At 41.0% G+C, this 13,976-nt stretch overlaps 1 protein-coding gene across 1 annotated transcript in view; it reads left to right on the top strand.

The window, feature by feature from the left end:
- ZSWIM6 (zinc finger SWIM-type containing 6) overlaps positions 1 to 13,976 on the top strand; it is a 134,952-nt gene that overhangs the window by 111,436 nt on the left and 9,540 nt on the right. The window contains exons 11-13 of the mRNA XM_070743302.1: positions 5,850 to 6,007; positions 9,917 to 10,080; positions 13,881 to 13,962. Of these exons, the coding sequence (XP_070599403.1) occupies positions 5,850 to 6,007; positions 9,917 to 10,080; positions 13,881 to 13,962 (404 nt within the window). The remainder of the gene's footprint in view (positions 1 to 5,849; positions 6,008 to 9,916; positions 10,081 to 13,880; positions 13,963 to 13,976) is intronic.

Genomic DNA, 13,976 nt, shown 5'->3' with positions numbered 1-13,976 from the left:
GAGAAAAATTATTTTCTCTATCACACAATACTAGGACAAGGGGGCAGTCCCTAAAGCTCATAGGTAAGAAAGTGAGGACAAAACAAGGGAAATATTTCTTCACACAGAGGGTCATTGGTTTATGGAATTCACTTCCAGAAGAGGTCATGACAGACAGCTTTGATAGTTTCAAGGCAGGATTAGACAGATTCATGGATGCCAAGTGTATTGGTGGCTATTGAAACGGATGTCCATGTGCCACCTCTATGTTGGTTGAGGAAGGCAGGATTCCCTTGAGTACCATTTGTTGGGGGTCAGGGGAAAGGGAGGGTCTTGCCTTCTCTTTCTGCTCAAGATCCCCATGGACAATTGTTGGGCCACTGTGTGACACAGGATGCTGGACTCAATGGGCTTTGGCCTGATTCAGCACGGCTCTTCTCATGTTCTTATATTCTTATGTAAAGTTGTAAAACTACAAAGAAGGGAGGAATTACCGTTTCAGTATGAAACTCTGGGGGTAAGCTAGACTTTTAAAAAATTAATACTGCCAGAATGGGTAAGATTAGATAGGCCAGCAGTTCTCAGTGATTGTGATAGTGCCTGCCTCCACCCATCCACCCCCCACCCATCCCTCCATCCATGTTGTATCTAATTTATATGCTGCTCATGTCACAGTTCACAAAGTAAACATGCCTGCTCTTGGGGTGTATTAGTGATATTAAATAGGAAGGGGAGAACCAGTCTGATGTCAGGCTGAAGCCATTTTAATTGGGATGTTTGGCCTGTCATATTTTATGCTATTTTAAAATGTATGCTCAGCTGTGGGAATTGGGGAGTTCCATGAGGGATGTCTGCATGTAGCCATGACAAATTTCTTCTAGATCAGTGTTTCTCAACCTTGGCCATTTGAAGATGTGCGGACTTCAACTCCCAGAATTCCCCAGCCAGTGTTGCTGGCTGGGGAATTCTGGGAGTTGAAGTCCACACATCTTCAAATGGCCAAGGTTGAGAAACACTGTTCTAGATGGTCAAAGTCATCCTTTGTCTTTGCACTTCTGCACCTGATCGGAAGGAGATGGGAGTTGCTCCCAACTTGGCAGTTGAAGATTGGCCAGTGTGATGGACTTGGGAGTGTAGGGACAAGGCATTGAACTTTCAACTGGATGGAGAAACACCTGGAACTTCAGATTCAGGATTCTCCCAGATGTGCCAACATGGCTGTGCTAATAAATTGGAACTTTGAGGAATACTTTGCCTCAGACTTATTTCATTTTTGATGCTGTTTGGAATCCTGACATCTGAATTTTCATTGTGAAATCGGAGAACTTGAGCAATGGGGAGGTTGGTTGTGTGGAAGTGCCCTGTGTCATCACTTTTGACCTTTCAATGCTGAAACTGCTCTGAATCATGATGGTAAGAAGCTCACGTGCAAAAAACCCAACCAAAATCCACTATCCTATTTTCATTCAAGTTAGATTACAGTGTAGTCTCTTCTAATAATAGCCCTGTAGGAGGGATAGAAATAACTTATCAGCAAAAAGCAACTATTTCAGTACAGCTGTAGTATCTCTTTAAACCACTGTTTGAAAGTAGGTCTGTCCTCATATTGATTTATTTTTTCTTGCATGGAATTACTTTTGACAGACTTGCCTCTGCAAGTAAAATAAACCAAAGTGAATGGCTGCTTGCTCTTTTACAATTGTCTGAGATTTTAAACCAACATTTGTTTAGTATGGCAATATTGTTTGGCATCTCAACTCTTTTGACTAAGTAGCTGTTTAAGTTCTAGTGCACTTGTTGGGATTGATATCTCCAATAATAGCCATGGTGGAATGCAAACGTTATTGTGATATCTTCTTTGCATACTGTGTGGTGGATTTATATAGGTACTGTCCACCCACGCCTCTGAAATTCTGGATGCTCAGGGCATATTATTGTATAGGGGCTGCACCATTTGCATGGAAAAGTGTGAGACAGAAGCTAATACATTGTGAATATATATATATATATATATATTTGATAAACTCCCTGGTGTATATTGGACAAACTAACAGGAGAGTAAATGCACGTGTTGCAGAACATAAGAATGCATTGAAGAAAAAAGAAAAAACCTCCTCCCTTTTCCAACAGTTCAAAACTACAGGACATGAAATTGATTTTGACAGTACTAAATTAATTTCCAAAACAGAACACTACAGCAAAAGAATAATAATGGAAGCCATCGAGATAGAAAAACATCCCCAAAATATGAACAAGCGGGATGATACCTCCCGCCTACCAGACATCTGGAAACCAGCCCTCAAACGTAACCCAGCCATAAAAACAGAAACTAGAGTCAGAACACATATTGCAAAACAATCAAGTAGCCTGCAAGCTCCAACTACTCAGGATATCAAGCCTAATCAACAACCATTAACTAATCAGCATACTTCAGCTACATCAACCACCCAAGATGTTACCCCACTGACTCACCAGGAAGTTTCTACACAGCAGGCAATTGCTGAGCCATCAAACCACACCCAGCCACCAGTATTTATAGAAGGAAGGCAGCTTAGGTCTCGCACTGTTCACCTTAGGACAAGGACAGAAACACCAGCCTGAAGATGATGAGTGAGACCTCATCGAAACGTCGCCAGAAATTTCCAAATCCTACACGGGAAGAAACCCGAATATACCAAGACCGTCATATATATATATATTCCATATTTACAGCAGCACGAAGCTTAAAACTTCAGCCTGATGATGGTGAATGTGATTTCACCGAAACGTCGCATAGACACTCAAAATATTACACGGGGCAAAACCCGAACTCAGAACTATATATATATAGTTATCCAGCTAAAAAACATTTAACATATATATATATATATATATACACACACACACACACACACACACACATATATATACACACACACACACACATACATATACATATATATACACACACACACATCAATTTCAGTTTTAGAAAAAAACAGAATGACATTTTAAACACACAGTATGTAATTTAATAAAAATATTTGATCTGATTGTTTATAAAATACAAAAATCATAAACGCCTTTGCTTCTCTCAAAAAACCATTTACAAATTTATTCAGAGATGAAATTCAGGTACCAGGTCATACAGTCTTGCCAGTTGAGAAAATAAACAAAGCTTCTGGCTGATATACTTTTTTTGTAATAAATAATGTATACGAATAATATCAGCATACTATTGTAAACATACACTCCCATACAGTAAGCATGTCAATCTTTCCAATCTTATGCACATTTCATTAGGAACGAACCCCATTATATTTGGTGATACTTGCTTTTAAAAAAAGTAATGCAGAGAATCTGGTTGCAAATGTCAAAACTGTACAGAAAAATAGAAATGCAGAACTGGGTCAATACATCATTAATTATTAAGAGTAAAATTCACATTCCAAATCTCTAATAATATTCCCATTTAGAAGTATGTCAGGTTTACCTTTACATACCTTAAGCGGGTGTGTGTATGTGTATGTATGAGTGTATGTTGATAATTATGATATGAATAAAAGGCATAGTAGAAACAAAATAATTCAGAAGATTTATTGTATAAGGACTGTACCATAACATTACAATTACATTGAGTTTAACACATATTTATTTATTGCTTTATTGTTGCTGTTAGCCGCCCCGAGTCTCCAGAGAGTGGTGGCATACAAATCCAATAAATAGATACACAGACAGACAGACAGACAGACAGACAGACAGACAGACAGACAGACAAACAAATATTGGGTATCGATGAAGGAGAATATTTGTAGCTCAGGATGGAAATGAGGAGACCTTGCTACTTGCTTGTTTTCTTGCAGACAAGTTTCATTACCTTAATTAGGTAACACCAGCAGTAAGTTGGAGTGCTCCTCAGTAAGGAGTGCTGTTTGCTTTCAGTTTATCTTCTGGTGACTCGCCTGACTGGGTGGGTGTAGGCGGCCTTAGGGATTCATTGGTTGGACTGTTTATGCTGTGTAACTTGCTCAGTATGGGGTTCTTCCTCGCCCTTGAGTTGGCAGGGGGAAAAAGTTGTATAAAAGTTGATGTCCCCATTGGTGATCCTTATTAGATAAAGGGCACATTAAGCAGAGATTAGAGAACCCCTAACCCTTTTATTCCCTTCCCTTCCATCAAACATCAGACGCCAGTGGAAGAATGTCAATCTGTCAGTCTTCATACATAGGTTGGGGAGGAGGCAAGATTGGTCCCATGCCCAAAATGGTAGATAGAGCATGTTTTTCAGAACATGGTTTTTTAGGAATAGTGCCATAATATCCAATTCATGTTCTAAAGAACTCCAACTCTCCATTGATACAGACAGCCCTTGACTTACAACAGTTTGTTTAGTGACTGTTCCAAATTGCAATTGCTTCCTCACCCATGTTTCCCCGAAAATAAGACCCTGTCTTATATTTTTTGAACCCTGAAATAAGTGCTTGGTCTTATTACCATGCACTCAAAAGCCCAATTGGGATTATTACCAGGGGATGTCTTATTTTGGGGATAGGTGTGGGCTGAAGATGATATGAAGATAGCGTTATGAGGACTTAGGTAGAAAGAAGAGGTTGCTGAGACTTGTTTATACTGTACATATGAAAAAAAGCTTATAGTAGCATTATCCTTGGGTAAAAATGGTAATTGAGACTCTCACTAACAAAGCAGTCACAAAGTTTAATGTCATATGACGCTGCTGACTTACAATTGCAGTTCTAGGTACAGCCATTAGGCAAATCCTAGGCAATTGTTTTGTGCAGTGTCATGTGATCATCTTTTATTTATTACATTTATATGTTGCCATCTCACTCAAAAAAACAACCCTGGGTGGTTTCCCCATTGATTTTACTTGTTGGAAACTGGCAGCAAGCTCACATGGTGATCACATGACCACGAGTTAGTTTAGTTTAGTTTAGTTTATTTAGATTTGTATGCCACCCCTCTCCGAAGACTCGGGGCGGCTAACAACAATAAAAAACAATGTAACAAATCTAATATTAAAAAGTAATCTAAAAAACCCCAATTTAAGAGACCAATCATACCAACAAACATACCACGTATAAATTCTATAAGCCTAGGGGGAAGGGAGAAAAAAAAATTTCAATTCCCCCATGCCTGACGACAGAGGTGGGTTTTAAGGAGCTTGCGAAAGGCAAGGAGGGTGGGGGCAACTCTGATATCTGGAGGGAGCTGGTTCCAGAGGGTCGGGGCCGCCACAGAGAAGGCTCTTCTCCTGGGTCCCGCCAAATGACATTGTTTAGTCGACGGGACCCAGAGAAGGCCAACTCTGTGGGACCTAACCGGTCGCTGGGATTCGTGCGGCAGAAGGCGGTCCCAGAGATATTCTGGTCCGGTGCCACGAGGATGTTGCAATGGACACAACTTTGAGGAGCAGTCTCCTCATTCAACTCCATTGTACCTGTGAATGGTAACTGAACTAAGGACCACCTGTACTACAATTCTACAGTTTCTCTGGTGTGTCACTTGTTTATGTTCACATTTGTAGAAAGTTGCTATTCAAAATCATATTAAGGAAAATCAGATATATAGAGGCTCAAGGTTTTTCTGTCTAAAGTGAATGAATTTTCTAGTTGTAGCAGAAAAATAAATGTACTTTGATGCTCCATAATAATAATTTGTTGGTTTAAGGATAACCATTAGGTGCTCATTTTCCCTTTCCTATATATCGGGAAAAATCATGCTATTTTAACTGTGGTAATTATTTTGAAAAGCTGTAATGGTCAAACTATGTCCTGTAGATATTGAGTTTCTGTAGAGGGAAAATCGTACTTGTCATCAAGTAGGCTACAAATTTGCATGTTCAGTAAGAGTATATATATTTTTCCTTGCAGGTTACTAGTATTGGAATCAACAGCTCCGACAGGAGATATGTCTCGTCCTCATCACATAGCATCAGTTGTTCCAAACCGGTATCCCCGTTGGTTCACTCTGAGTCACATTGAATCTCAGCAGTGTGAGTTAGCATCAACTATGCTAACAGCAGCCAAAGGTACAATCCTGAAAATCAACAGTCTGAAATTATAGTTTATTAACATTTAAATTATGTTTAGTTGATCAGTATAACAAATTTTATGGGAACAATTTTCAGTTTGTCAGCTTCCCCCTTGTTCTGTTGTATCCCCAGAGAGATTAGAAAGTTTTATATGTATTTAGCCACATTTTATCATTTTTCAACAGTTTCTAAGTGATGTAATTGCTTCATTTCCATGAACCAGAATGAGTAGCTCCTGGCTTCGGCTTCCTCTTTCCAGATCACGGAGCTGAAAATAAGTGCCGTAATTGGTCGGAGTAAACTCAAGACAAGAGATACACTTGGTAGAAGTTTCTGACAAGGGAAAGAAAGTTGAGAGAGTTTGCATAACGTCCAAGCCAGATCATATGTATTTAAAACAAAAGGAACATAGTTTTTTGACAGGTTGTTTGTTTTAGAAATGTATAAGGCTGCCAAACTTTATAACAACTCTGGGCAGCATACAGAGAAACAATCATAAAATGCAATTTACACACACACACACACACACACACACACACACACACACACACAAAAGACCAAATTCCAGAAGAAAAACAACCATTAAAAGACAATCAAAGCTGAAGGAAGGCATGTTTAGAGGCACCTCAAAAGATTGATATGTTGAAGAAACCATTTCTTTTTTTCTACTAAAAACCATCACAGCTTATCAAAACAAGATGGCAGGGTCCTTGGTCAGTAGAAAAATAGCTCAGAATAGAAACTGAACCATCTTGAATGAGATTACTTTTCCCTAGAAAATTCAAATTCGCAGTTTGAATGTAATCTTAACTTCAGCCCTGAATTATTTTTGCACAGTATTTTCAGTGTACCAAGTCTGTTCTATCTTAAAGGTGTTAGATCTTACTGTGGTAACACCTGCCTTTAGTTACAATCCATTTTTGGAGTTTTGTAAAGCATTCTAAATGGAGCTGCCTTAGAATAGTAATTAAAAAATTCAGCTAGTTGAAACTAGTCAAACAATAATCAGTTGGAATACTGAATGAGATTGGTTATAGGGTTACACACCTAATTTATCTCATGGCTTTCATCTCTCTCTCTTTTTTGTCATTATTCATTGTTGCTTATAATTAATCACTTCACAATTCCATTATATGAGCCCACCAAATTTTAATCTAACTTGGATTCCCAACTATAAGAGTCACATATCATCTGATAAGAGCACATGGAGAGCCTTTGGAATAGTTGCCTCTATAATTTGGAAATCCTTATAAGCATAGTTTAGGCCAGTGATGGCGAACCTATAGCACGGGTGCCATAGGTAGCACGCAGAGCCATATCTGCTGGCACATGAGCCATTCCCCTAGCTCAGCTCTAACATGCATGCGTGTGCTGGCCAGCTGATTTTTGGCTCGCACAGAGGCTCTGGGAGGGCGTTTTTGGTTTCCAGAGAGCCTCCCAGGGGATGGGGGAGGGTGTTTATACTCTCCCCCGGCTCCAGGGAAGCCTTTGGAGCCAGGGGAGGACAAAACACTCGCCTTCTGGCTCACCAGAAGTTGGGAAACAGATGGTTTACGGTCTCCAGAGGGCCTCCGGTGGGGGGCAGAGGAAGCTGTTTTCACCCTCCCCTGGCATTGAATTATGGGTGTGGGCACATATGATAGCATGCACCCATGCTCTTTCGGTACCCGAGGAAACCATCACTGGTTTAGGCTAACTGTCACATGAATTTTTTTAGAAAAGTATATTTAGTTAAGACCAACATCAGCAGATATGCCAACTTAAAAGCCAAGACATGTTTGAATGCAATGTATTGGTTTTCTTACAGTGTTCTTACCAAGGCTGTGGAAATCATTCAAAGGATGCTTCAGAAAACATGTATTTAGTCTGAGTTTCCAATGGTGGATCAGTCTTACTTACTTTCTTAATAGCATCAATCTTCTACCAGTCTGTTTAACAGAATGACTGATAAGGTCTCCCTGATAAACTAGGTTTACTACTGTGAACACCTTCAGGGATCACTTTTAGGATATATAAAATGGAATCCTTAAAACATGGAAATTGTGTATTGGCTAGCCAGAAAGAAAAACTTGATTTAATACTTAATAATAAATATTTTAATATTTATCAGGCAACACTGGAACAATATTTTGTACAAATTATGCAATACACATTCACTCACCACATTTCATATAAAAGTATATTCACCTTTCTTGACCATACTGTTTTTCTCATTATTGTAAGACACCACATAACTGCCTAAAAATGTGCTTGCTAATCCACAAGGTCCATGAAAAAAAGGCTGAAATTATTTTGTTGGAAATTGCTCGATCAGAAAGCAACTGTATTCACTTAATCACTTCTTTTAGTATTTATGGAGATTTTCCTGATGGTCTCTGCAGTGAATTTTGCAGTAATTTAATAATAACACTCCTTCTCAATCTGTTTATTATGTGGAAGAACCAAAAGATTCAGATTAGGAAATTCCTAAATGATACTTCAATGCAGGGTAGAATGTATATTTATTTTTTACATTTCTGAGCAGCCCATCTCCCTCAAAGAGAGATATGTTTGGATATATAGAGCAGGGGTGTCAAACTCACATTGTCACAGTGGCGCCATGTGACGTATCACAACTTTTTTCCCCTTCACTAAACCAGCTGTGAGCGTGCCCAGCACGTGACGCATCCAGCCTTCAGGGTGTAAATTTGACAGCCCTGGCATAGCTGATCAATCACAGATAAATAGTTAAAATCAAACAGACTCATTCTCTGCATTGATGTCTCTGAAGCTGTGAGACAGTAATTAAATCTACCTACTTAGCACATTATTAATTCCTCCATTCCTTCCATATTTTTGTATTAATTTCTTTACATTAAAGTATCCCTCGTATATACCCTCAGAATTCTTGTCTGCAGATTCTATGCAGGAAGTTTGGTTAAGGAAGAAATATAATGATAACAAACCTCTATGTATCGTAATACAGACCCTGATCCACTGCAGCACAGTTGTATATACTGTATCGTTTGTAAAATGAAAAGTCTTGATGGAACATGTTTTCACTGAATCATACTTTAGCAAATGTGTTAAGAAGCCTTTTGTCATAGTATTTGTCACCTTCCACTATATATATCATAAGATTTATACAGTAGTACCTCGTGATACGAACCCCTCGTCATGCGAACTTTCCGAGATGCGAACCCAGGGTTCGGAATTTTTTTGCCTTTTCTTAGAAACTTTTTCCGCCTTATGAACCCGCTGCCTGAACGCCGAACCCGGAAGTTCGGCAAAAGTTCGGGTTCAGGAGGATGCCGAGAAGCCCTCGGCTGTTTCAAAAGGCGACAGCCGGGCGGTGGGGCTTCTCGGCGGCCACCTGAACCCGAACTTTTGCCAAACTTCTGGGTTTGGCATTCGGGAGAACGCTTAGAAGCGCCTGGCTGTTTCAAAAGGTGACAGCTGGGCGGCGGCGGCCAGCGGAGCACCGTTTTTGCAGGGGGTTTTTTTTTTGCTTGCACGCATTAATTGATTTTACATTGTTTCCTATGGGAAACGTTTCGTCTTACAAACTTTTCACCTTACGAACCTCCTCCGGGAACCAATTAAGTTCGTAAGATGAGGTATTACTGTATAGGTATATGTTTAGAAACTTAAAATACAAATCTAGATTATTTAAGGTTTTATATGTATTTGTAAAGATCTTTTAAAAAACATATTAGTTGCCTTTTTTTTTAATTCATGCGCATGCTTTACTCATTACTGATTTCATTTCCCTTTTCTGGACTGGATCCCCTAGCTGCACATAATGAGCTATCTTATTTACCAGATACACTATATGCAGAATCTCTGAAATAAGTACATAAAATATACATTACAGTATCTGCCAGCTTCACTTGTTTCCGTGTCATAAAGTGTTTGCTGTTCTTGCAGGTGATGTTCGAAGGCTTGAAACAGTGTTAGAATCTATTCAGAAAAATATTCACTCCTCATCACACATTTTCAAGCTTGCCCAAGATGCTTTTAAAATAGCAACACTTATGGACAGTTTGCCGGATATTACCCTTCTGAAAGTCTCTCTGGAGCTGGGTCTTCAGGTATTTTTCCATAATGGAATTTTAACGTTTTAATTAGAGGAAAAAATACTTATGCGTATCAGCTCTGGCTTGCTATTGTTTTCTTCCAATATGTGGGTGGTTTGTTGTTTTTTTTCATTTTCTGATACTGTCTAGTCCAAAGTCCACAGCTGCTTATCTTTTGTGGCCAGTCATAATTAGCTGATATTGCAGCAAGAATCATACCTGCTTGGATTAATCTTTGACGTGCACTCACTCACGCATGCACACACACCCTTACCTACTTTGAAACCGGAATTGTCTTAACCTGTGTTGAATCAATAAGTTGCTGTTTTGGTGCAGTAGAGTAAAATAGAGTTTAAAGCTAGAAATGAATGAGATTAGTTGGTCACCATCTCTCATTGGATCAGTGTTCCCGGACGCTACCTGGTAATTCTGTTGGGGAAGTTGAGAAACACTGTTGGAGGTATGCCACACTTTCCCCACCACTGTCCTCTTCAGAGTTTGAAGAACAGAAGGGAAATAGTCATGGATGGAGTCTTGCTGATGAATGAGATTTATTGGATGCCACGTTTTGGACATTCAAAGGACAATATATATGGGTAGTTCTTGACTTACAGACATTTATTTAATAACCATTCAAAATTACAACATATTGAAAAAAGTGATGTAGGACAGTTTTTCACACAGCATCTCTGGTCATGGGATGAAAATTCAGATACAGTGGTACCTCAAGATACGAACCCCTCGTCTTACGAACAACTTGTGATACGAACCCGGGGTTCAGAAAAATTTTGCCTCTTCTTACGAACTTTTTTCGAATTACGAACCGGCGTTCGGAGACTGCTGGGAAGCCGCGCGGCTGTTTTAAAAGGTGACAGCCAGGCGGCGGGGCTTCCCAGAAGCCTCCCGAACGCCGGTTCGTAACTCGAAAAACGTTCGTAAGAAGAGGCAAAATTTTTCTGAACCCCGGGTTCGGTTCGGGAGGTTGATGGGAAGCCCCCCAGCCCGGCTGTCACCTTTTAAAACAGCCGCTCGGCTTCCCAGCAGCTTCCAGAAGCCGAACGCCAAACCCGAACTTCCACGTTCGGCGTTCGGCGACTGCTGGGAAGCCGCGCGGCTGTTTTAAAAGGTGGCAGCCGGGCTGGGGGGCTTCCCAGCACCCCCCCGAACCCGGAAGTTAGGCAAAAGTTCAGGGTTCGGGGGGGTGCTGGGAAGCCCCCCAGCCCAGCTGTCACCTTTTAAAACAGCCGCACGGCTTCCCAGCTGTCTCCGAACGCCGAACGCGGAAGTTCGGGTTTGGCGTTCGGCTTCGGGAGACAGCTGGGAAGCCGCGCGGCTGTTTTAAAAGGTCACAGCCGGGCTGGGGGGCTTCCCAGCACCCCCCCGAACCCCGAACTTTTGCCGAACTTCCGGGTTTGGGGTTTGGGGGGGTGCTGGGAAGCCCCCCAGCCTGGCTGCCACCTTTTAAAACAGCCGCGCGGCTTCCCAGCTGTCTCCGAACACCGAACGCAGAAGTTCGGGTTTGGCGTTCGGCTTCGGGAGACAGCTGGGAAGCTGCACGGCTGTTTTAAAAGGTCGCAGCTGGGCTGGGGGGCTTCCCAGCACCCTCCCGAACCCCGAACTTTTGCCGAACTTCCAGGTTCGGGGTTCGGGAGGTTGCTGGGAAGCCCCCCAGGCCGGCTGTGACCTTTTAAAACAGCCGCGCGGCTTCCCAGCAGTCGCCAAATGCCGAACGTGGAAGTTCGGGTTTGGCGTTCGGCTTCTGGAAGCTGCTGGGATGCCGCGCGGCTGTTTTAAAAGGTGACAGCCGGCCTGGGGGGCTTCCCAGCAACCTCCCTAACCCCAAACTTTTGCCGAACTTCCGGGTTCGGGGTTCGGGAGGTTGCTGGGAAGCCCCCCAGGCCGGCTGTCACCTTTTAAAACAGCCGCACGGCTTCCCAGCAGTCGCTGAACGCCGTTTTTTTTGCGGGGGGGGGGGGGTTGGTTGCATGGATTAATTGACTTTACATTGTTTCCTATGGGAAACAATGTTTCGTCTTAAGAACCTTTCGTCTTACGAACCTCCTCCTTGCACCAATTAAGTTCGTATCATGAGGTATTACTGTACTTGGTAACTGGCATGTATTTATGACGATTGCAGTGTCTCTGGGTCACATGATTGTCTTTTGTGAACTTCTCAAAATTAAAATCAATGGAAAAGCCAGATTCACTTATGATGCTATTAAACTTCACAAATTCACTTAACAACTATGGCAAGAAGGGTGCTAAAATGGGCCAAACCTCACTTAACGACTGTCTTGTTTAGCAATGGACATTTTGGGCTCAGTTGTGGTTGTATGTTGAAAATTATCTGTTCTTAGTACAGAGCATATAATAATTAATAATAATTTATTAGATTTGTATGCCGCCCCTCTCCGAAGACTCGGGGCGGCTCACAACAACGATAAAAACAATATTATACTGGCACAAATCTAATATTAAAAAAACCCTAAAAACCCTATCATAATTAAAAACCAAACAGCACATACATACCAAACATAAATTATAATAAGCCTGGGGGAAAGGTGTATAGGTGGGTCTTAAGTAGTTTACGGAAGACAAGGAGGGTGGGAGCAGTTCTAATCTCCGGGGGGAGTTGATTCCAGAGGGCCGGGGCCACCACAAAGAAGGCTCTTCCCCTGGGGCCCACCAGACGACATTGTTTAGTCGACGGGACCCGGAGAAGGCCAACTCTGTGGGACCTTATCAGCCACTGGGATTCGTGCGGTAGCAGGCGGTTCCGGAGGTACTCTGGTCCAATGCCATGTAGGGCTTTAAAGGTCATGACCAACACTTTGAATTGTGACCGGAAACTGATCGGCAGCCAATGCAGGCCACGGAGTGTTGTAGATACATGGGCGAATTTAGGAAGCCCCACGATGGCTCTCGCGTTCTATAGATGAATATCAATGGACATTAATGAAGTTATCTGTATGTTTGTAATTTCAGTTCACAAATAAAAGAACATTTACAAATGTTTACAAATAATACCAGAATGTGGAAAATACTCAGAAGCTATCCACCTTAGCAGCCATCAAAATGGCATCTAAGAAGAACAAGCAAATTAGAATTGAATGTGTGATCTGGCAAAATATAAAATTGACTACTGTAGAGTGTGTGCTACGTTGTCTGAGTTTTTCCCAATCTGCCTGATCTAAATTGGAGATTTACAAACTCCCAGAATTCTGGGAATTGAAGACCAGAAGTTGCAAAGTTTGGGGACCCTTGATCTAAAGCTAAAGGTCAATGCTATGATCATACCACAAAATAAAGATCATGTTTTTTAAATTATGGGTTTTTAATTTTAATTATTAGATTTGTATTGTGTATTGTTTTTCTATTACTGCTGTGAGCCGCCCCGAGTCTACGGAGAGGGGCAGCATACAAATTTAGTAAATAAATAATAAATAAATAAATATCAAAGAGAAATCAATGTTAAACTTTGTGGTGTATCCCCATCTCATTCATTCCAGAAACTGAATTGTAAGATTTGCTTTGATTCCATATCAAGAAATAACTAGAAAATAAGTAAGAAGTAATATTACACAACTCAAGTGAAATAATACAGCACCATGAAGTACAAAAATTAGGAGATTATTTCCTTCCCCTCATTTCTTTTGCAGTGCTGATGCATGACATAAGATACATTGATTACAGATAGAATTGTCTGCAGCTGATCCGGATAAATATTTTTACATAGTTACCACAATGTGTTTTATTCTAAACATATTCTAAAGCAAGAAAAATGTCTCAAGGGAAATATTTCTCTTTTTTAACAGGTCATGCGCATGACATTGTCAACGTTAAATTGGAGGCGGCGGGAAATGGTGAGGTGGTTGGTGACATGTGCAACAGAAGTAGGTATGTGTTGCCAC

Source organism: Erythrolamprus reginae, chromosome 2, assembly GCF_031021105.1.
Source record: "Erythrolamprus reginae isolate rEryReg1 chromosome 2, rEryReg1.hap1, whole genome shotgun sequence".
Taxonomy (NCBI): domain Eukaryota; kingdom Metazoa; phylum Chordata; class Lepidosauria; order Squamata; family Dipsadidae; genus Erythrolamprus; species Erythrolamprus reginae.
This window is presented reverse-complemented; position numbering and strand designations above follow the sequence as displayed.